General features: G+C 48.3%; 2 protein-coding genes across 3 annotated transcripts; one reads left to right on the forward strand and one right to left on the reverse strand.

Moving 5' to 3' along the window:
- Positions 1-1,649: 1,649 nt before the first annotated feature.
- Positions 1,650-5,403, reverse strand: LOC134513594 (ras-like GTP-binding protein rhoA). 2 transcript variants are annotated; one of them, XM_063330549.1, is made up of 3 exons: positions 5,280-5,403; positions 4,016-4,656; positions 1,650-3,229 (listed from the first exon to the last, which is right to left on the reverse strand). In XM_063330549.1, the coding sequence occupies exon 2, from the start codon at positions 4,652-4,654 to the stop codon at positions 4,061-4,063; it is 594 nt and encodes a 197-aa protein (XP_063186619.1). In that variant the 5' UTR covers positions 4,655-4,656; positions 5,280-5,403; the 3' UTR covers positions 1,650-3,229; positions 4,016-4,060. The 2 variants fall into 2 exon arrangements, with proteins under 2 accessions (XP_063186619.1, XP_063186618.1); XM_063330548.1 differs by lacking the exon at positions 5,280-5,403 and having other exon boundaries at positions 4,016-4,917.
- Positions 5,404-11,143: 5,740 nt separating this feature from the next.
- On the forward strand, positions 11,144-13,590 carry LOC134513596 (rho-related GTP-binding protein RhoB). Its single transcript, XM_063330550.1, has one exon. The coding sequence runs from the start codon at positions 11,448-11,450 to the stop codon at positions 12,036-12,038; it is 591 nt and encodes a 196-aa protein (XP_063186620.1). The 5' UTR covers positions 11,144-11,447; the 3' UTR covers positions 12,039-13,590.
- The last annotated feature ends 9,015 nt before the right edge of the window (positions 13,591-22,605 follow it).

The raw sequence follows: 22,605 nt of genomic DNA on the forward strand, positions 1-22,605 counted from the left end.
GCAAGAAATACACGAACTATCTTTGCACTGGAAATGGAGAATTGCTCTCACATATTGCCTTATTATTGTTATGTACTGTTTTTCTTTCTTTTAATTCTACTGAAAGACATCAATATCATTTATTTGCATATTTGCTTCATTGAAATCGCAAAGAAGCTCTTATATAATTGCAACGCATATCACCACGTTCACCTAATATGGTATAAGTGCCCCTGCTGTTTCAATTGGACATCTGTCTCAAACTGTCGTGGCGGGGTGTAAACAGCGTATTTCATCTTAGAAACGGCCCTGCTGAAGGATACGTGAATGCTCAGTTAATTCCCATCTTCCCTTCCACAGTACTTCTTTCCTTTGCTTTTTATTTTCCTTAATAAAAAGTCATATTTAATATTTAAATTCATAGAAGTTAAAAAAAAAAAAGGCTAATAAAACAGTTTGTGATTTTCCTTTCCCTCTCGCTCTCCTTCTTCTCCCCTCCCCTCCAACACTGGAAGAAAGACTTGCATTAGAGGACGGCGCTCCTGGCTCAGGGCTAGCCTGGGGATTGACTGCTGGCAGTTTGCTTCTACGGGGATTCATCACTATTGATTGTTGTTCCGGGTTGAAAATATGGGCATGTATCGCCTTCCCAGCGGCAGTCTCACACAGACTTTCTAGCTCTCCCACAGCTAATAGCTGCGCTCTTCGCAGGAGCACAACCACCATCCCAGCAGGCCTGGGGGTAGGAAGCCTACATCAGCTGGGGGGGGTGCGTGTGTGTGCTGCGGGCTGCAGAGGCTCCCGAAGGCACCGTTTTAAATGGGAAGGATGAACTAGCACCCGCCAAGCTCCAAGCTGCTATTCCTTCTTTTTTTTTTTTTTTTTTTTTTTTGCTATTTATTCCTATTCCGTCCTAAGGATTGCTTCCTTCCAGCCACTTTGCAGTGCAGACATGCAGAGTCTCGTCTGTACGGTCATACAGACCAGAGCTCGTGGTGGAATAGAGACGCAACCCCAGGTACAAATGTCTTAGGCTAATATCGTGACTACTGGGCTATATAGCATGAGGGGTAACTGTTTTAAACTGAAAGAGGGGAGATTTAGATTAGATGTTAAGAAGAAATTCTTTACTCTGAGGGTGGTGAGACACTGGAACAGGTTGCCCAGAGAAGTTGTGGGTGCCCCATCCCTGGAGGTGTTCAAGCCTTTGAGCAGCCTGGTCTAGTGGGAGGTGTCCCTGCCCATGGCAGGGACTTGGAACGAGATGATCTTTAAGGCCTCCTCCAACCCAAATCATTCTATGATTCTACAATTCTATGATATCCCCTTCTTTCTGAATTACAGGCCAATGCTAGAATACAAAAAAAGAGGAAACCATCCAGCCTGTGGATTTTTTATGGGAGGCAGATACCTTAAAATACGGATAGCTGTCCAACAGATTTCTTGAACAGCCACCTAGTAACCTGCTCTTGCAAAAGTGCTCTGAGACAGATAAAAAGGAAGAGCATTTGGATTTTCTGACAAAAGTGGCAAAAAGAGAATTTATACAGCTTTAGCAAAAGGATGATGAAAAACCTCCCACGGATTTCTCTTTCCCAGTTGCAGAGGAGTACACAGTAGAAACATATTGCCAACTTTTTTATTTCACATAAAAACAATAAAAAGGTTAACGTCAAGAAATAGAAACCAAGATGAGTGTAACAACAGTTTGTTTCAGACGTACGTATAGTGAATTCTGGGAATGAAACCATTTACCCTTATCTGGAACAAAGCACCCTTCTGGAGGAAAATACTTGTTTATCTAGGCTGAAGACAGACACCAGTCGATACGCTGAGCAGCGTCCTACTAAGCAAGGGGCAGTGTAAGCTCAGATTCGCCAAAGTGGTCTAAACTTCCCAAGCAGTGGGAGCATTAGGTGCTTAGCATCTTTGCAAAACTGCCTCCCTCCGATCCAACACCCCACATCAGAGGCACCTGAGACACCTGTGTTCTTGAACTTATCTGCAGTCTAACCCTCCCCACCCACACATACACATATAAAATGGAAATAACAATTCAAACCTATCTACATAAATACAGCTCTTTGAAATGCACTAATGTATGTTATTACCTGAACGAGGAGAGCACTTACGCGCAGCACACATTCACATCCAAGTTCCACGGGGAGAAGAGTTTTAAAGTTTGGGTACAATATCAGATTGCGTCGAGGGGATTATTATGGACTGAGAGGAGAGGAAATTTAAGTTAAGAATGGTCCGGGAGGGAAAAGGAAAAGGTCACGGAAAACAAGTTAAGAAAAGGAAAGCAGCAAGAAGTAGATGGTTCACAGTTACTTTAGGCAGCAGTTTAAGTTTCTCAGTTTTGAAAATGGAAATAACACCTACTTATCACCAAGAGATGGATTGGTAATTCATGTTGAAAAGTCCTCAGAGATTCTTGGAAGAAAGGTACTGTTGGAAATGTAAAGTGTCAGCCTCGAAGCATTTGTTATTATGCCATAGTGTGACTGTGGACCTCAAAATTGCTACTAAAAAGTGATGTAGAGGGAAAGCAGCAATAATGAACAATGCAATAATGAATACTTGGCCAACCCCAGTATTTCTACCAGTGATACCATCAATAGACAAATACTGGTGGGAAGAATGGGTAAGAAAAAAATCTTAAGTGTGTGTTTTATTAGGTCTCTCACCTGGAAAAGCTAGTTTGCTAAGTGTACAGCTCCAGGTGGCATAATCAGTTTAGAAATTTGTGTTTAGTCTTGTTTTGTTTTCCCCAGGGAAACTGTAACCAAGCTGCCAGAGTGATGAAACCACCACCGAGGAAGTCAGCAAAAGAAAGTGATAGACTTCCATATTCTCCTAGTTCATGACAGTTATGCTCAATTAGCCCTGTATCTTTACTTCAGGGTCAGAAGGAGTTCACCTTAAAACATTTTTCTGCCCACTTACTGTGTTACAGCATGTGCCTTCAAATCCTGCAGTCACATTATTTGCCTGCTCCCAGACTTGCGCCTTTCATGTCAGTCCATAACTCAGTTCCTTGGGCTGCCAGCAATCAGTGCTTTAGAGAGGGGAGGAGCATGGAGATGCACCCAAAGTCTTTCCATTTTGGTCCATCTCTGTGCCTCTTTGAGATTTTCTCCTTAGGTTGACAGCATGTCTCAGTCTCTTTCCAGATTGTTCGCGACTTGCAAAGCTGCGAGCGTGGTTGTTGGCATTCCCTTTACTTCATGTCTTCCGCCTGCAAGTGCTAAGGAAAGACAGAAAGACTTAAGATACATTCAGACCATAAGGACAAAGAGGTTTAGAAACTGATGTCTGGTCTTTTTTTTTTACTTCTCTCCTTGTAAGGTTGGAATTCTATCAAGAACTGGATTATCCTACCCCAGAGCCAGACTGTTTTACTCCAGTTTATTTACCTGTGCCTGAAGAAGAGGTGGAGATAGCACTGCCTTCACTGTATCCTATGCTATATTTTGCATTCCTAATGCATTTATGGAACCAAGCCCAGGCCAGATACGCATGAATCCCAGAGAAATTCAGACCTGTTCTGCCAGTCAGAAACCCAATGCTATTAGCAGGGCAGACTGCTGGATATGTGTGTGGTGACACCCTTCCCTAAGGACATCCTTCAAGGAAGTGTATGAAAGGGAGCGCGTACTAGGAAACCTTGTTAGCACAGCTGCTTGCCACTAAGCCTTGCAACCAGGAAGGCGGGATTAGATTCACTGAACAACATGTTCTTGTGCTTGTCCCACTACTTCTGTTTTAAGTTCCTGTCCTAGTCTGTGTGCATCTCCCTCGACCAAAAAACATTTGTGGAGAACTGTATGTAGCTTGGTCATTTTCCCTTTCTCAAGACGAGTACTCAGCTCCAACCTGGAATTGTGCTCTTCAGCCTGTTTTGGAGGTGAAGAAGGAAACAAATCCAACTTTTCAAGTATGACACTTTGCAGACATAAGGGATTTTTCCCCTCCTATAACATAAAAGCAGTCCTCATAGCACTCATGCACAGCAACAAAGACATCTACTCACCTTTCTGCATCATGAAATACAACAACAAAACAACGTTCGCTCCTCTTACAAAATTCGGCAGCGCCTGTAGTGCCTCTTTCTCCTCCTTTTCTCATTTAAGGCACATTGGCTAATAATCTCCAGGGCTGTATCAACACCTTCTTTTGTCTTGGCAGAACACTCCAGGTAAGCATATGCCCCAATGCTGGCAGCTAAAGCTTTTCCTTCTGTAGTGTTAATTGACTCGTTGCCTGGAGTAGTTAGTTTCTTTGTAATGCTTTCATCACCCCTTAGTTCTATCTTGGTAGCCACCAGAATAACAGGTACTGTGGGGCAGAACATTTTGATTTCTGGAACCCAAAAATCAAGGATGTTTTGCAGGGAGTCAGGCCTGTCCACGGAAAAGCACATTAAAATAACATCGGTGTCCCTGTAGAACACTGAGCGGAGATTTCGGTAGCTGAATTCATTCTTCCCTGCCACATCGCAGAGAATTAGTTTCATGTCCTTCCCGTCCACCTCCGTGTCAGTGCTGTAAGCATCAAAGATAGTTGGCTCGTAGGACTCAGGAAGCTGTTCATGACGCAGAGCAAAGAGGAGGCATGTCTTACCACTGCGGTCATCTCCGACTACAGTTAGCTTTCTCCTGAGCGCAGCCATCCCTTGAAAACCAAGATGAAGTACAAAATGGATTATTGCCATGCTGGGCCTTTTCATTTTTTTTTAGCTTTTGTGGAGGGTATAAGGAGAAGAGAAATCCCATTAGTTTGGAATTCTTCCCCTCATCTCCTTTTTTTTCTCCATACTCCTGTCTTTCCTTCATTCCCTATTTTTTCCCCTTTTAATCTCTGGTATCAGAATCTTCTGAAATTGTGAGTACCTTGGTCTTGACTATTATTATAGATCAAAAAATGAAGGTATAAATCAAGTCTGGATGTAATTAAGACTCCTGCAGTGCCCTGTATTTCTGTTTTATCATCTGAGACATTGTTTATGGTCAGTGCTCAGTCCATAACAGCCTTCATTTTCTAGATTGAACGACTTAATTTTGTGAGTGAGATGGAGTATAAAACACTGTGCTGTACAAATATCCAAATCGCTTTTATTGACTACTTTTTTCCTGCCATGGTCTGCTAGTAGAATTCTACCAGTGGCGATAGCTATCCTGTGTAAGTCCATGCTGCTTTTGCTCATAGATCTGTTGTCATGTGGGAGTTAAGAAAGTGTTCTTAGTCTTCGTATATACACGGTTAATTTATACGAGATAGAAGTTTGTTAGACTTACAGGATAGTAATTTCCAGCATCAACCTCCTTGTTCTTGATGTTCAGTATTAGATTGGTTTCTTCTAATATTGTTGCCACCTCAGCTTCCTTAGGTCACTGGTTCCCCTGCAGAGAGAACTTACCACCACTCTTCAAAGACTATCATGATGACCACAGTATTTAAAGGAATAGGTTGGTGTTTCTTAATATAGCCACCAATCTACAAAGAGAACCTGATGACATCATTGTTTTTTAAAGAAACCTACTTTACTGGCATTAAAGTGGAAGTTACACAATTCATTAACAAATCACAGCATGTTTACTTTAGAAATTTCCTCATTCCTATTGCAAAAGGCTCATCCTGAGTAAGCATTTCAGTACTGAGTGTGCCAAACTGCTTGTGTGTGTGCGGGCTGACAGTACTAGAGTGTAAAACAGCAGTAGACGTGCCACACAGATCCTCAAGACACCCCTTTCCGGACCCACTGAGTCATTGTAGAGAAACGAATTGCAGAATCAAAGAATGGATGAGGTGGGAAGGGATCACTTAGTCCACCCTGCCCTGCTCAGAGCAGGGTCAACTACAGCAGGCTGCTCAGGACTGTGTCCAGTTGGGTTTTGGGTACCTCCTAGGATGGAGTCTCCCACAGCCTCTCTGGGCAGCCTTTTCCCGTGTTTGATCATCCTCAAAGTAGCGAAATTAAGTCTATCAACTGAAGAGTCTAAAGAGAAAGAACTGTGCAGTGTTAGCTTGGATTCCAGAGATGCTGAATTCCCTGTTATCTTGTTGGCATGGGACAAGACATTTCTACTCTCTCTGTCTCAATTTTCCTGGTAGACTGTAAAGTGTCCGTAACCACTAAAAACTGAGAACAAAGGGAACTGGAGGTGGATTAATTTAGTCTCTGCAGAGAGAACTGTTTCCAAAGGCTTTATTGGTGATGTAGATATGTAACTGCTGATTAGTGTAGTTATGTGGTCAGCCCGTTTATTTCATCTAGCTACAGAAGAGTTCTTCCACTGAGATGAGGGGGTTTAGGTCTAAAAATGTTAACCTAAGGATGAGGAACTTGTTTTTGTTCAACTTGAAGTCAGATGGAGACCCGAGGCTGCTTTAGTTTTCTGTGGTGGTCTAATTTTACTCTTCCAGACCATAATTCCTGAGTCCTGTTCGAGTAGGAATCTGATAGTCTGGCCATAGGAACTTGACAAAATTAAAGTCATCAATTTCTGACTTGCCCCACTTATTCCCTGGAAGAGCAATGCCAGTGGGTGCCATACAGCTCTTTAGGACCATGAAGGCATTTCTTGTTTGGGATGATGTGCTTTTACATGCGCTGGACTTAGCCTAAACCTCTGTCTGAAAATACACAGGTCTCTTTCACCTTCTCTTTTTGTGCCTTGGCATTCCGCTTTCTAGGTAGATCAGTCTAGCTTCTCCAATCACACGGGGATCTGGGAGTTAAATTCTGTTTTTCTTCAGGGATACTGGAAAGCGACGGACCTGCTGTGACATGCCACAAGTGGTCTGGTTCCTATATATGCCAGGAACTCTTAGCAGCTCAGAGAGACAGATATTTACCATTTCTGCCTGTCCTCCCATAGCTACTCAGAGTTTTTTAGCACTCGCCTGTAAACTGCTCATATTTAGCTAGCTCTTGCTTTCCTTACTTCCCTGGGAGGCTTTGCCTGCATGAGGACTGCAGGATGCTTGTTGCTAGCGTTACGAGTCAGCGTGCGGGACTCAGTATGCCATTACTGGCACATACGGCTCCCTCAGCACGTTAAGCCGCAGCAGGCAATGTACTTACTTGCCTACTTATTGACAAAAAGGAGAAAGATTACCTTCCCCACCGAGCTTTCATGCTTTTGGTACAGATTTATGCTTGAACACAAATTATCTGAGTTACAGACATGCCCTTTAGAAAACCTGCTTAGCAAAAAGAGCGGGGACGGGGGAATATAATCTGGAAACAATTTCCAGTAATTGACTGGAATTGTCTTCTCAGCAACAAAAAATGCCAATTGGATTAAATCAAGGAAAAAACAAACGGCTGAGTTTTAATCTCAAAACCACCACCAGCACAAGCAATGAAAGCTAAGAAGTGGTGTCCTCTTTCTGCTACTTCATACTTTCTTCATCAATCATACAGATGTATGTGGTGCAGCAGAACTAATGCTCTGCTTAGAGCATGCACATTTAGGGATTACTGGAAGTTTCAGCTTTCCTAAAGAAGGATAGTTTAGCATATCATGCAAATTTGAGCCGAAGACATAAAAGTTACAACATGAAGTTAAAATTCAGCCCTGAAATATGTGAGCTGGCTACGCTCCCTGGTGCCTTCCGGTCCACGACCATGCTTGAATACAGAATCGGTCCTGTACAAAATTCCCTGCGGACAGGAAAAAGCCACCTCATTCCAGCGCCCCTTTTCATTATTTTCTTTCCAGGTTCTCCACCTCTGCTCTCAGGCAGCACCCCAAGAAGGAAGCCTAAGCACTTCCACAGGTTATTATCCATGGTGCTCATTTACAGTACTCTTCCTGTTGCACTCGCAGCACTGCCATGCTGCTCACATTCCCATCTTCCCTGATGCATTGACGCAAGCAAGAAGAGAAAAGGATTCCTGCGTACAACTCTACCCCTGATTTCCAGTGTTCTTGGAAGTGGCTCACTTCATGCTTTCGTGTATGGGCTGAAGAAAGAATGCTCCAGAGAAGAGAAGCAAATATAGGTAGCTGGAAAGATAATATAAATTAAGGGCATCTTCACTTCAACTTAGAAAGCTCAGGGCAGGTACCACATAGTGCACTGGTATTTATGGGCTAAATTCACTGCAGGAAAAAAGTGACATGTAGCAAATTTACACTAAGTATGAAACGCAGGCCGTGATCAAGTCCCGGATATTACACATTTAAGTATAAATGCGCAATAACCACAGTGACTTAGATGTTCCCTGCAGAGTCCTTTGCTGGAGTACCCTAGGACAGTGAAATGAGCGTGATCTCAGCCTGAGTGAGTCACAGGGCTGGGTCTCCTGATATAAAGCCTCTGAAAAAAAATACAAGACATTTGAAACCCTAGGTCAAGGAATTACATAGACCTTGCTGCAGTCTTTCTTGCAAGGTGAGAAACATCAGGCCCTTTGCCTTCAGCGTAACTGTGTGGAAGGCTACGGATGCAAGACTTCACTAGAAAATTAAGCAGTTACGGCTCAAACCATAACTGTCTGCTGGAACTACACCTGTGCTGTTCAACTGCAAGAAGAGTCCCTGCTATGGGTTCAGCTTGGGTTAGTTGGACCTTTGCAGAGTATTTCCTTAGGATAGTCTGGAAGTTGGGGCCAGTAGACAGTTTGGATGAGGCCACCCTGCTTTGAATTCTGAGTTTAAAGAGGATGAATGCGGGCCACTTAGTTTGCTGTCTCTACGCCGAGGCACACGGCTAGCAGCACTCTGGGTGAACAAGAGCCGTGTGCTTTGAAATGAATAAGTTCCATATTTCCCTACCTTTCACGGCACAGCACAGATCAACATAATTGCTCATTTGGATGATCCCCGTTTCGGTTTAATGAAGTGTTTTGCTCATGAAAAGACAAATCCAAATATCCAGGTATGATTCTTCGCGCCACCCAAAAGTCAAATAAAACTGGATTCAATAGCATATTTAAGCAGCACCTCTCACGGTCTATAAAGTGCTTGCAGCTTTTCCTGCTGCCACCCCAGAGGTGGAGTTTTCCAGCTTTGGAGCCGTAAGGAAGGCGGGTGTCCACGCCGGCGGGGCCGCCGCAAGGTGGCTCTGAACTCCAGTGAAAAATCCACCAGCAGTTCAATAGCGCTGGAGAGCTTCAAGAGACAAAAGCAAACGTATTTAGAAGCCTTACATTATACAGCAAATTATCTGCCTAACAGAATGGCTCTACACGCTTGTCATCATATTTATAGAGAAAATAGCTCCAAGCTGCCAATGCTCCATCGCCAGAAGTACATGCCAGCATGGGGAAGACTTCCCCATAGACAACTTTTTTATGTTTTCATAAGGAATTTAAAACTGTGAGCAGTGACAACAAAGGTAAAGGGACAATGCAAATGAGAAATGTGGCCCATGAAAAGGCCACAGGTACTGTAGAACACTGATGCCTACGGCTACACTTTATTTCTGGCTTTTTTCAAGCATCAGTTTGAACTTACTATGCTCATTCACGTAAAATATGCTGTACAAACTATGTAAGATCAAGGTACAAATCCATCCATCACCATCCAGAGATGTGCTCCTTTGACAGGGAGAAATGGGAATTACAAAAATCTCACAGAAGATGAGTTATATTTCAATGTCTAGGATTAAGTGAACCATTTGCCCTATGGACACACACTTCTGTAAGTTTGCTGCAAGTAACTCGCCAGGCAATCTGATATACTCAGTGATGCATTTGGTCTTCAAGTGGATATTTTTAAATAGCATTTTTAATAATAATCATACTGTTCAAATCACTAATTTTTGGTTTATTCACTAATGCCAGTGCTGGCTAGCAAAAGAGGACACTTTGCATCCAACCCTGAGAGGTGGTAGCCATGGGACATCGTTTAGGTGAAGATGCTTGCAGGGAAAAAGCTTGAGACAACACCCAGCTGAACAGCAATAGCTGCAATGGGGACGTAGCGAGTCGCTACCAGTAATTTCACAGTATGAGACTTTACAATGCACAGCTTTATTAACGCACCCAGCGCAAGCCATCTGTTTCTGTTAAGGTACTTACACCCTATCCTCCAAGCAATCTGAAACTCTGGTCTTTTGCGCTCACTTATTTTCCACACTTGTTTTTTCATTACTGTGGCTTCCGATCTCTCTGTAAATTGAGACCAAAAGGGCATTTCAGTTCAAGTCTGCTACTTCTCCCGGTTTGTAATTCCTCCGTTCCCTTTTGGCCAAAAGCTGGCAGAAGAGATACTCAAACACGATGAATTTTTTCCTTTAAGAAAGGGAAGTGGTCGAGTCCTGTGTTTTTCCAGTAATATCCAGCGAAGGCTTTTGTTTTATTTAACCGCCTGCAATACTCAGTTCCACTTTGCTTGGGCTTTAAAGCCTGCCTCTGGGAGGCAATGATTTTCCCTTTTTTCCTAGATTGCTCACCCAGCCTCATAAGACCGGCCATCCCGAGCAGCAGGGATGGCGGTGGCGCAACCGGGGCCGCGGCAGGGACCTGCCCCACCGCAAAGCCGGCGGGCCGGGACGGCGGCACAAAGCGGGGGTGGTGGTGGGGGAGCCCCTCCGGGGGCTCGGCGCGGCCGGGGGACCTGCCCCGGGCTCCTCCGGGGGTGCGGCACCGTTACCCGCCGAGCGCCGTCAGCCCCCCACGGTGCCCGCCTCAGAGCCCGGCCACACTCGCCTCAGGGCCCCCCCCCCGAGTCGCCTCACTGCCCGGCCTCCGGTCGCCTCACGGCCCGGCCTGCCATCACAGACCGCGGCCTGCCACCTCCCGGCCCGGCCCGGCCCGGCCCGGCCCACCCCCATCCCGGCTCCAGCAGCACCCCAAGCACCAGCCCCGATGCCACCGGCCCGGCCTGGCCCGGTCACCCCCGACCAGGCCCGGTCACCCCCGACCTGGCCTGGCCTGGCCTGGCCTGGCCCGGCCCGGCCCGGCCCGGCCCGGCCCGGCCACTGCCGCTGCCCCCGGCCACCCCCTAGCGCTGCCCCGCCGCCGCGGGCTGGGCGCCGCTCGCCTCGCCCCTTCCCCTCCACCGCCCCTCCGGGCCCCGCCTCCCGGCCGCAGCCCCGAGCCAATCGTGGCGCTCTCCGCCGGCGATGACCTCACTCCCTGCCTTCCCATTGGCCAGCTATATTAAGAAAGTCGCGAGCGCCTTTAAATAGCGGCGCCGGCCGGCAGCTTGCGGCAGTGGTAGCGCGGCGTGGTGTGTGGCGGACCGGCGTCGGCGGCGATTCCCTCTCGAAGGGCCGAGGCAGGCGGGAGCGGCAGCGATCGCTGCGGCCGTATCGCTCCCCTCAGGAGGGGACAGAGGCGCGGTGCCCGTGCGGGGAGAGAGGAGGGTGCGCCCGCCCGCCTGCGTGCGCGGGCCCGGCTCGCCACGGTGCCCTGTGAGAAGCGAGAGGAAGGGGGAGGCGGCGGCCGCGGAGAGGAGGGCGCTGCCATCGTCCTGCTGCACGGCAAGGCCAGCTTGGCGAGCCTGGCCATGGCCGCCATCCGCAAGAAGCTGGTGGTGGTGGGGGACGGCGCTTGTGGCAAGACCTGCCTCCTCATCGTGTTCAGCAAGGATGAGTTCCCCGAGGTCTATGTGCCCACCGTCTTCGAGAACTACGTGGCTGACATCGAGGTGGATGGCAAGCAGGTGGAGCTGGCCCTGTGGGACACGGCTGGCCAGGAAGACTATGACCGCCTGCGCCCTCTTTCCTACCCGGACACTGATGTGATCCTCATGTGCTTCTCTGTGGACAGCCCGGACTCACTGGAGAACATCCCAGAGAAGTGGGTGCCCGAAGTCAAACACTTCTGCCCCAATGTCCCCATCATCCTGGTGGCCAACAAGAAAGACCTGCGCAACGACGAGCACGTGCGGAATGAGCTGGCCCGCATGAAGCAGGAGCCGGTGCGCACCGAGGATGGCCGCGCCATGGCCATTCGCATCCAGGCCTACGACTACCTGGAGTGCTCGGCCAAGACCAAGGAGGGTGTCCGAGAGGTCTTTGAGACGGCCACCCGGGCAGCCTTGCAGAAGCGCTACGGCACCCAGAACGGCTGCATCAACTGCTGCAAAGTCCTATAGGGTGCGGCTGGAGCGCGGCGCTGGGCACAGCGCCTGGGTCACCTGTTGGCAGGCGGAGAGGAGCTGGGTTATGCACACAGACGGCATCTGCCCATCTCCTCCGCTGGGGGCTGGCGGTGGATCGGGTTGGGGGCTTAAGGGAGGGAGCACACTCCCTCAGCCTTGGCCGAAAAGGGTTGTGCTGGCTCAGCCGTGGGGACAGAGGGAGGGGGGGGGATTTGCATGTCCTGAGTTTTGGGAATAAAGTGTGGGGGGGAAAGCCTTCTCCCCCCGCCGGCCCCTGCGAGTTAATCGCAGGCACTCTCAACAACAAAAAGCTGCTGAGACTGGACTGAGGAAACACTGCGCCTGGCTCTTTCCCTTTGCCCGCCACCTGCTGCTGCCAGCTCCCAGACAGCCTCCTCTCCTTTTGCAAGAGGAGAGCGGTGGAGCCGAGATGCTGGAAGGGACTTTTGCCTCCTGCCTGCATGTGCCTCCCCCCAGGGTGGGCTGGGGAAGAGGCTCTGCGTCTCTTGGGCTGCCCACTGCATCCTCGCCTGTCCCACGGATGTCTCGGCCTGAGCCTGACCTGCTGTGGAAGTCCGTGCCCTGAAGACCGAGACCGGGAGGGGAGGGTCATCCCAAGCGAAGCCTGTATATATCTTACCTTTTCTGTCTTGTGCAAACTGGGGTAGTGCAGGGGGTGCTTATTTAAAGTGAGGTGGGGAGGGGGTGCCCAGCTGGGACTTGTGTTGTGCAAAGGAACTTGCCCCGAGTGACTGATGCCTGCTGATAACGCGAGCCTTGAACTGACTCCAGCAGCAGAAGCCACCGGGCTGGAAAGTAAAGCTGACCTGCTCTGTCCTCCTTGCTGGGCATCCTCCTCCTGACGGCCGAGGCAGGATGAGCAAGGGGGAAGGGGATGATATTGCCATATTATGATCTTGGTGCCTGCTCCTTCCTTTAATGTTGTCTTCTGCAAGTGTGTCGATTTGGGTTTATTTAAAAGTTTTATTTTTAAAAAAAAAAAAATTACTTTGCACAACTCGGTGGATTTCTGGTTTGTGTGGTTTTTTTTTTCTTTAAATTAAACACTCAATGCACTTGTCATCTGCATACAACACTGTAGCATTGGAAACATTCTTACTTGGTAACCTCATCTGGGTCTTGTTTTAAATTATGACTTCAACACAAGACGAAATAAAACCACTGTATCTTTTTTGCCTTGGAAAAAATGGGTGAAAGCGCTGTTCCTTATGCAGTGAGTACATCAGACATTAATACAAAAGGGCAATTTAAAGAATCTAGGTTTATTTAAAACTTTATTTTCACAGGGTAGCCAACCCAGGTGAAAATAATCTTGTGTTTCTCTGGTTCAGAGAACAAATGTATCCATTTTTGTTTGTTTACTTTTGTCCCCCTTCCCTCAACAGTGGTACTGAGACTGTTCTGTTTTTGTTTTTAATAAACTGACATGGCAAAAACTGAAATGTATATGATGTTTACATAAAATTATGAACTGTGTATGCAGTTTTTTATGTAAAGTATTAAAAGATTCTATGCCGACCCTCGAGAGAGCGGTGTTGTGATTTACGGAGACTTCTCAGCTTGCAGGAGCAGACCGGCATGGTGTTTACGCCAGAGTTTGCCTGCTGCCTGTGGGCTGCCCTGTTTGTTTTTTTTTTTCCGCTGGCTGAAATACCTGTCTGGCAGCTTCCAGAGGAATGGTGGTTATGTTTTCCTTTGGGGGAGCTGCTTCCTTAATTTCTCTGTACAGATGGCCTGTGGAAGCGTACTCAAAATTCAGGGTGGTGACTAATCCATCCTCGTTGCTGCCGAAGCAGAGAAGCCTCTGTGCCTTGTGTCTGGTGAGCTTGGGCTCGGGCCCCGCTGCTCCTTCACCCGATGCCTGGGGTGAGGTTTGGGCTTGTGTAGCAACAAAACGGGCAGAAAACTGAAAAGCAGCAGAGGCCACAGGGCTTATTTTTCAAGCAATATATTTACATACAAGCAGTTTTTATTAGCGACCTCTCCTTTTCTTGGAGTGCATACCTGTTTGCTGCAGCAGGGCATGCGGAGAGGCTTTGCTCGCTGTTGAATCCGTCTCCTAAGCCGCCTAGCTAGATTTCCTGATTGCTGGCCTCGTTAATTCCCACAGCAATGTAAGGAGTCTGGGCTTCTCCGTGTGGGGGATCCCCGGCAGGGTACAGTGCCGGCCTCCTCCATCGCCCTTTCCCTGCTTCCCGGCGGTGCTGCCTGCGGCAGCGGCTGCTGGCAGGAGAGGTGGCCCTGCTGCAAAACGCATGACATCATTTTTACTCAACAACAAGCCCAAAGTGCTGATGTCTCCCTTTCCCCCTTCACCACCACCCACCCCACCCTCCCCCCGCCTTTTTTTTTCTTTTTCCTGAAAAACTCCCTTACGTACCTATAATCACAGGATTGTTTTATACTTTTGTAAATCCCTCTCGACTCCTTTTGCGGAGGTGTCAGAAAGGAGTGGAGCCTTTTGTTTTTCCGGCCTATGAATATGTGCCGGGGTGCGCTGGACTGTTCAGAGATGCTAACAGATACCAAGGCGAGCAAAACACCAGTTAGTGGCTTTTGCTGGTGCGTTCAGGGAGGGCTCTGCCCAGCCTCCCGACTGAAAGCGGATGGGCCTTTTCCGACAGACTAACATAGAAATGGCGGGCTCCTTATTCGACAACTGGAAAGTCAATCAGAAATAGTGTGGAAAAAGCCTGGGTTTGCATTTTGAAGGCTCAGTCCATGCCGTGACTTTATTGTGTTGTTTCCTGTGATCCGTGATGACAGACAGTGTCATTTTCACTTAGGCAATTTAGCCACGATTCCTTAAAAGGTACCCGAGCCCCATGTTTCGGCTACCTGTCTCCAAGGATTTCAGTTTTCCTGATGCTCAAAGGGCGAGTTTCTTATCTTCAGTTTGAGAATCCTGAAATCACTTTTTGGTCCTAAAACATCCTTTGAAAAAAAAAAAAAAAATCAGTTTTGGATGTTTAAAGGGCCACAGCCAAAGCCCCCATCCTTGCAAAGGCACTCAAAGGCCCGGTTCTGTGCATTGTAGCACCGTTCCGGGCAATATCAACCAGGTATATTAAAATCAGGATGGGAAACTTCTTCCTTAAACTGATTGCGATAGCTACAAAACTTATAAATTCTGCTAGGCTGCAGCAACAACTAATCGTCTCAAAACCCCAAAGGAGAAAGCATTAATATTTGTATTTTAAACACTGGGAAATGAGCTAGCATTGCATCCCTGTATAATTAACTCTACCAATATTTTCCACTAAGGTGCTTACAAGGTAATTACATTCATTATTTCCAATTGGACCTTTGCCCAACTCAGGGCTACGGCATCTGGCCCAAGGCGGGAAAAAAGCTGCAAGAAAACACATTTCGGTTTTAACTGAGTGTGACCTCTCTCTGCTGCTCTGTGAAGCTGTGAGTCAGCCGGCGGGGTGAGATCACCCTGTGGGCGTCCACCCCTCGGGGTCAGATGGTGGGACCAGAGCCACAGCTCATTTTGGCTTTGCGCCACATTGCTGCGCTTGTGCTTGCTCGTTAGCATCACCATCCCGGCGGAGGGGGACACGAGGTGTGGCTCGTCCCACCCTCCTTGACTCAGCCACCCTGACACAGCCAGGCTGACGCTGGGAGATGTCGCGCTGACCACCTCCACCCCATAGCTGCGTCTGCCCAAGTGTAGCGTGGAGGGTCTGCCCACCGCCGGGACCAGCCAGCCACCCCACAACCCACACCAGGCCTTCAGACAGAGGGCTGGTTTCACATGGACCTCCCCTTGCTTGTCTTCATCTGGTCCCCTAGTTCATGTTCACCTGGTCCCACTCTGTCTTCTGTAACCTTTTGACAGGAGAAAAGGTGACGCTGAGCAAGTTAGAGCGTCAAAGGTAGGTCAACAACCAACTCATCTCGCAGTCCCCGTGCACACTGCTGGGCAGCAGAGACTTTCCCAGCTGTGCCCACGTGCCTGCACAGATGTCCTCAGCTGGGGAAAGGCTGCACCTTCCCTTACCCTGTCCAGGCCCAGTGCAACATCTGCAAAAGCTGTTTCTTCTGGTGGGAGCCGGAGCTCCACGGGGAAATTTGCTCCGTACTGGTACCAATGCATCCATAGCAGCAAATCCTGGGAATACAGAAAAGCCTCAATGAAAGTCCTATTCATCTCCATCATTCTCTGTTCAAGCGAGGAGGCCACTTGTGCGCTCACACCCCGAGACCAGGGTGACAGTGTGAGGGTGTCTCACCTGGGCAGCCTGCAAATGAAGCCACCCCAGGGAAGGTCAGGACCACCTCCTCCCCTTCTGGAGATACAGCAACAGCAGCTGTGAGCAGTCCTTGCACGATCGAATAGAGACTCTGGTCAGAAAGCTCACTCTGTAGGGTGTGCCAAACAAAGGATGAGTCATCTTTGGTGGGAGAAAGAAGTCAGGAAAAATCCTTGGTAGTTTTGGCAAAATGGTTTTTAATGCACTTGTTATGCCTTGGAGTTAAGCTACATGTTTTTACTAGTTTTTTTAACTCTCACGGAACTCCACATACTGCAGTGGGGTTGCATGACTGCAAGTGGGTGCAGAATTTGAAGCAATGTCCTCTTACATGGCTTTCTGTTTTCGCAGGAATAACTTAATTAAGGTCCATTTGCCTTACGCTGTGTTGGTCAGGTTGCAAGTCTGTTTTAGCAATTCAATGACGAATTGACCCAAACTCCATGCTGTAAGAGGAAAAAAAAAGTAGTATTTCGAAGAAGTCCACACAAGTATTTTACTAGAATCAGTGCCACTAACTGTAATTCACTCACAGATTTTGTTCCTTGGCTGCAGAAAGTAAAGAATGCCCAGTTTGATCCTTCAGATTTTAGTGGACTGTAGCACCAGTGAATCCAGTTCTTTTGGTTTTGCTGGTTCTGTAACAATACCAATTCGTAAACAGAAATCTCATCAATAATCCATTGAGCTAATTTTAAAGGATGTATCTAAGACAAGCCATTTGCCCCTGCAGCTCTGAAAAGCTGTTTGCAGATCTGGCTAACCCAGCGTGTCTGTGAAGGCAGAGGTGCTCCAGGTGAGGGATTCAAGCCTTCTTCGCAGTTAGGCAGCCAGCAGACGTGGTGGCGGTGGGGGAGCTGATAAGCATCTACTTCAAGGAAGTTTTTGGAGGTTTAGATCTGTTGCTGGAAGAGTCTCTTTGAAACCTTTTGGAGCTCCTTGTGGACATTTTTAGATGTGGAGTTCAAGGGAGGGAAGGATTTCAGCTCACTTCAGCAGTTTCAAAGTTACGTTATCTCATCTAGGTGAGATAACAGGTTCACCTGCTCTCGACGAACCTGCTTTGGCAGGTTGGACTAGATGATCTCCAGAGGCCCCTTCCAACCCCTATCATTCTGTGATTCTATGATTCTGTGATCTAAACTAATTGTCCAACGTGCCTTTAGTGCCAGAAGACAGAAACAGGCAGCTCCAGAGGACCCATCTCCACTGCCTGGGAAGGAGGTGACTCCAGAAGACCTCCCTCCACTGCCTGGGAAGGGACATCCTCACCCTCTGGAAGGACTTGCAGGTGAAGCTGGGTGATATGGGCTTTGCCAACACCACTGCCTGCTCATCTCCCACCAGGCCGTCTCACTCTGCCGCAGGTCTATTCCCACCAGGAGCATTCACCCCCTCCAGTTCTACCTGACGGAATGGGAGGTGTCTGGGCCACGTGTGCTGTTTCCATGCCCTGGTCAGTCAGCAGGAAGAGCAGCGTATGGTCCCATGAATGTCTGGGCACATCCAGCTGCTGCTGCAGGGAAGCAGCAGTTTCTCTGTCGGGCTGGTGAGCTGAGCTGGATCAGTGCAGGGCTCATCCGGCACTGGCACTGGGCCAGGGCAGGCAAGGAGGTGTGGGAGAAGCGTTGTCTGTGGAGGGAGTCTGAGGAGATTGCTACAGCTGGACAAGCAACTCCAGAGAGGACAGATTAGGGTGAGATAGTTCATGAGAATGGTTTGTAGTCTCAACATCATCAAGTCTAGGATTTGGAGGCCGTATGCATTATATGAGAGACACCGGAATAGGTTGCCCAGAGAAGCTGTGGATGCCCCTTCATTGGAAGTGCTCAAGGTCAGGTTGAACGGGGCTTTGAGCAATCTGATCTGGTGAAAGATGTCCGTGCCCATGGCAGGCAAGTTGGACTGGGTGATCTTTAAAGGTCCCTTCCAACCCAAACCACTGTATGGTTTTATGATTCTATGTCTTTAAGCACTTGATTTGAGTAGCTTGATGTAATGAATGGACATTTTTTTCAGTGCCACTAGAGGAAGGGAATGAGTTGCACTTCCCCCTTCTCCCCTACTTCCTTGATTTTTTCCCAGTTCATGTTGAAAACAAGGAGTTTTCTTCAGGTTTGCTCCCAGTGACAGTGGTAAGCCACAGTCTGTGATAAGCAGCAGTCAGGTAGATGAAGTTTCATGGCCAGGCACTCACACTCTGTGCAGAAGGACAGACCACTGTCCAGTTCTTCAGAAGGTCCATGGAGTACTGCATCCAGCTTTGGAGTCCTCAGCACAAGAAGGACATGGACCTGTTGGAGCGGGTCTAGAGGAGGCAACGAAGATGATCCGAGGGCTGGAGCACCTCTGCTATGAGGACAGGCTGAGAGAGTTGGGGTTGTTCAGCCTGGAGAAGAGAAGGCTCTGGAGAGACCTTACAGCGGCCATCCAGTACCTAAAGGGGGCTACAGGAAAGATGGGGAGGGACTTTTTACAAGGGCATGTAGTGATAGCACAAGGGGTAATGACTTGAAACAAGAAGAGGGTAGATTTAGACTAGATATTAGGAAGAAACTCTTTACTGTGAGGGTGGTGAGACACTGGCACAGGTCGCCCAGAGAAGTTGCGGATGCCCCATCCCTGGAGGTGTTCAAGGCCAGGCTGCATGGGGCTTTGGGCAACCTGATCTAGTGGGAGGTGTCCCTGCCCATGGCAGGGGGGTGGAACTGGATGATCTTTAAGGTCCCTTTCAACCTAAACCATTCTATGATTCTATGAAGCGAGAGGCTTTGCGGTTACCTGTAAGAGGTGCCTATATGCGTCAGCAGTGTATTAAGCATCCATAATGCAGCAGCAAGTACCATTTGGTACAATAATAACTACCGTCATATCTGCTTTTCTTACATGATTGAAATATCAGACTCATGCTAAAGGGTGGGCTGTACGAGTCGGCGTGAACACCGGCGGCACTGATGCGATACCTACGCTGAACCGGAGCAGCATAGCGGGAAGAATATTAGATTGGTGCCTACAGCACGTACTAAGTATATGTACATTTTTCCCCTGGCTTGCTAGTCTGTGTGGTTTTTTGTGTGTGCGCTACGTCTTGCTTTCCAAGTCAAGGGGACTAGTGGGTGGGATTTTGTGCTAAATGCCTAATTCCGCTGCTTTTAGGCCATTCATCCTCTTTTGCATTCAAAGCTTGATGTGGCAGGGCTGGAGATAGGAATTTGGAAACAAAGTGGATTTCCTGGTGGGCTCATTTGCATGATAATGTCTCCTTCCCTCCCGGCTCCCAGGAAAGGAGGGTGGTGGCAGCTCCGGTGCCACCGAGGGCTCCCAGGAGGGAGGTGGGGAGGGAGGCGCTGGCAGGGGACAGCCTGGGAAGAGCCTTTTCTCCTGCTCCTAAGCTTTTGTGCAGTGGGTTTTTTTTGATACAATGAGGTTTGAGCCTACAGTCCCTGCTCTGTGGGGCTCTTCCCTCTGACCACAGCAGAACAAGCCAGGAGTGCAGATTCGGGTCCTGCGTTGCAGGATTCTCTAGGGGTTGATGGCAGCAGCCTGACCTTTCCTGGTGGTAGCCGATTTTCTCCTCCCTTGAGTCAGTGAGTTGTAGACCAGGGCTTTTCATAATGTATATGCATAGCTAGATGTAGATAAACTATCTGTGTAAAACTCAAAAAAAGATGAAAATCCAGCCCTCTGCATTTGAGATCCTTATAGGAGTAAAACAGGGCTTTGTATTTTCAGCCTCATCAGCCGTGAAGGTATCAAGGAACATCTACTGCCTGGTGTGCAAGTGCCACTGAATGTCAGTGGTAGAAGTTACACAGCCACCTTGAAAGAGATAGGAAAAGGGGTAACGGTTTCAGACTGAAGGAGGGTAGATTTAGATTGGATAAGAGGAAGAAATTCTTTACTGTGAGGGTGGTGAGACACTGGAACAGGTTGCCCAGGGAAGCTGTGGATTCCCCATCCCCGGAGGTGTTCAAGGCCGGGCTGGATGGGGCTTTGAGCAGCCTGGTCTAGTGGGAGGTGTCCCTGCCCATGGCAGGGGGGTTGGAACTAGGTGATCTTTAAGGTCCCTTCCAACTCTAACCATTCTATGATTCTATGATTCTTTTTTTCTAAATCCTGAGGGGAAAATAATCTGTATGTTTTGGTCTTAAACACCCATGCCCTCGTGAGCATCTGAAAAAAACTCCAAATTTCAGGCTACTCTGAAAGTACTTATAATTTGTTTTCATTTTCTCTGACAGTCAGGTGGGAGGGTCACTAAAGCTGCCAGCATGTAGAGGACCAAGGAGAATGAACGGGAGAGAGCTTGTGCCAAAACAGCCTTGTACCAAACCTGTCTTCCCACGGAGAGGCGATGGGCAGGAGGATGCGTGTCGCTCCCATGTTTGCTGTTTATCTAAGTGTTCCCAAACAAGCGCCCTAAAGCTAGGGAAAGAAATGAGCTCAGTCCCTCCTGGTGGTAACAGGACACTTTGCATGGATGGCGATTGCTGCATCTCACTCAAAACACTCCTCAGGGTTAACTAGCATGAGACACTTGCATGACAAAGACACACATATACTAGTAAAATGGTAAAAAGGCAAGCAAATTGTAGTAGCTGCAAATTCCTCGAGGCTAGGAATTTAGCAATGGTGTGCCTAATGCCTGGGCTCCCGGTGGCCTCTCCTCTTGGGTGGCCTCACTGGTTTAACGCCGTCGTGCGAAATTCGGAGCAACTGTTCTCAGCCTGTATTTAGCGGGGAAGATTGCGGACTGGAGGAAGGGCTTCAGTGCCTGAGGGCTTCTCTGTCTTTTCCAGCTGTACCACTGGGTTTAATAAAAAGCCGTTACTCCCCTGCACATTCTTCATCTAAGAATGTTCTTAATCCTTCATCGTGCCAGGGATGCGGCTAAGGATGACAGGATGCTTCACTCGCATGCTCAGACTGACATGGCCACAGCAGTGGTACTATGTATTCTGAGACCTTGGTTTCAGCCACTTTTTACTCCTCTTAGCATAGGCACGTATTTGCAACGCAACTTCTAAAATTTTACACGTCACATATGAGGCAAAGGAATAAGCCAAACATATTTCTTCCGCATGATCATGAGAAACTGGTGTCCGCAGAGCTGAAGCTTGGCTGTTGAGTTCGGTGTAGGTATCTGGCAGGTTTAGTGACCCCCATTCCTCTGCACAGCCCTGCAGAAAAGCCCAGAGAAGGCTTCTTTCCTAGCTTGCCCCCTAATTGACCCCTACCTCCACCCTGCCAAAGGCTGTGCAAGTGCCAGGGTGGCTGGGGTGGCTGCTGTGCCCTTGCTGGGTGCCCGCAGGCGGCTGGCGCTGGGTGCGTTTGGTGTCGGTGTGGGGTCCCTCCTGCCCTGGGGACATGCTGGCATGCAGCGACCACGGTGCAGCGTTCCCCTATACCATACTGCAGACAAGGTGTAAGTAATGTATTGATTCCCTCAGCTGCTGATACTGAGCTTGGGAACTTTGTTAAACTTTGTGAATAAAGTTTGTTAAACTTTGTGATTCAGTATCTGAAGGGGGCCTATAAGAAAGCTGGAGAGGGACTTTTTACAAGGGCATGTAGTGATAGAACAAGGGGTGATGGCTTCAAACTGGAAGAGGGTAGATTTAGATTAGATATCAGGAAGAAATTTTTCACTATGGGGGTGGTGAGACACTGGAACAGGTTGCCCAGAGAAGCTGTGGACGCCCCATCCCTGGAAGTGTTCAAGGCCAGGCTGGATGGGGCTGTGAGCAGCCTGGTCTAGTGGGAGGTGTCCCTGCCCATGGCAGGGGGGTGGAACTATATGATCTTTACAGTCCCTTCCACCCTAAACCATTCTGGGATTCTATGATTATTATCAATTTATCTCAGGTCAGTTTGTCAGTGTAATCTTCCCATTATCAGCATAATTGTATGACTGCTGTTGCACTGGTAAAACTCCCCATGTGATTAGGAGCGACGTTGCCCTTTTGCAGGTTAGACCCCTCCAAGCAGGAGTGTCCATGCCACAAACTGTGCCATCGGGATGAGGACAGGAGGGTGGAAACACCATCACGCTCCTCCGCAGGCAGCAGCCGGCTGGCTGGCAGCGATGGTTAAACCGGGGAGGCAGCTGAACCTGCAGTGGCTGAAATTTCACTGCAAAAGTTTCTTGTTTCTCATTTTGCTCCTTTGATCCGTTGAAAAAGGATCAAGTTTCAGGGGAAAATCAGCCAGGACAAGCCACAGAGGTCTAGAATTACCGGCATGCAAAGAAGCAGGGCGAGACAAGATACGTTTCAGGCTGC

This window comes from Chroicocephalus ridibundus, chromosome 3 (assembly GCF_963924245.1).
Source record: "Chroicocephalus ridibundus chromosome 3, bChrRid1.1, whole genome shotgun sequence".
Classification (NCBI taxonomy): Eukaryota; Metazoa; Chordata; class Aves; order Charadriiformes; family Laridae; genus Chroicocephalus; species Chroicocephalus ridibundus.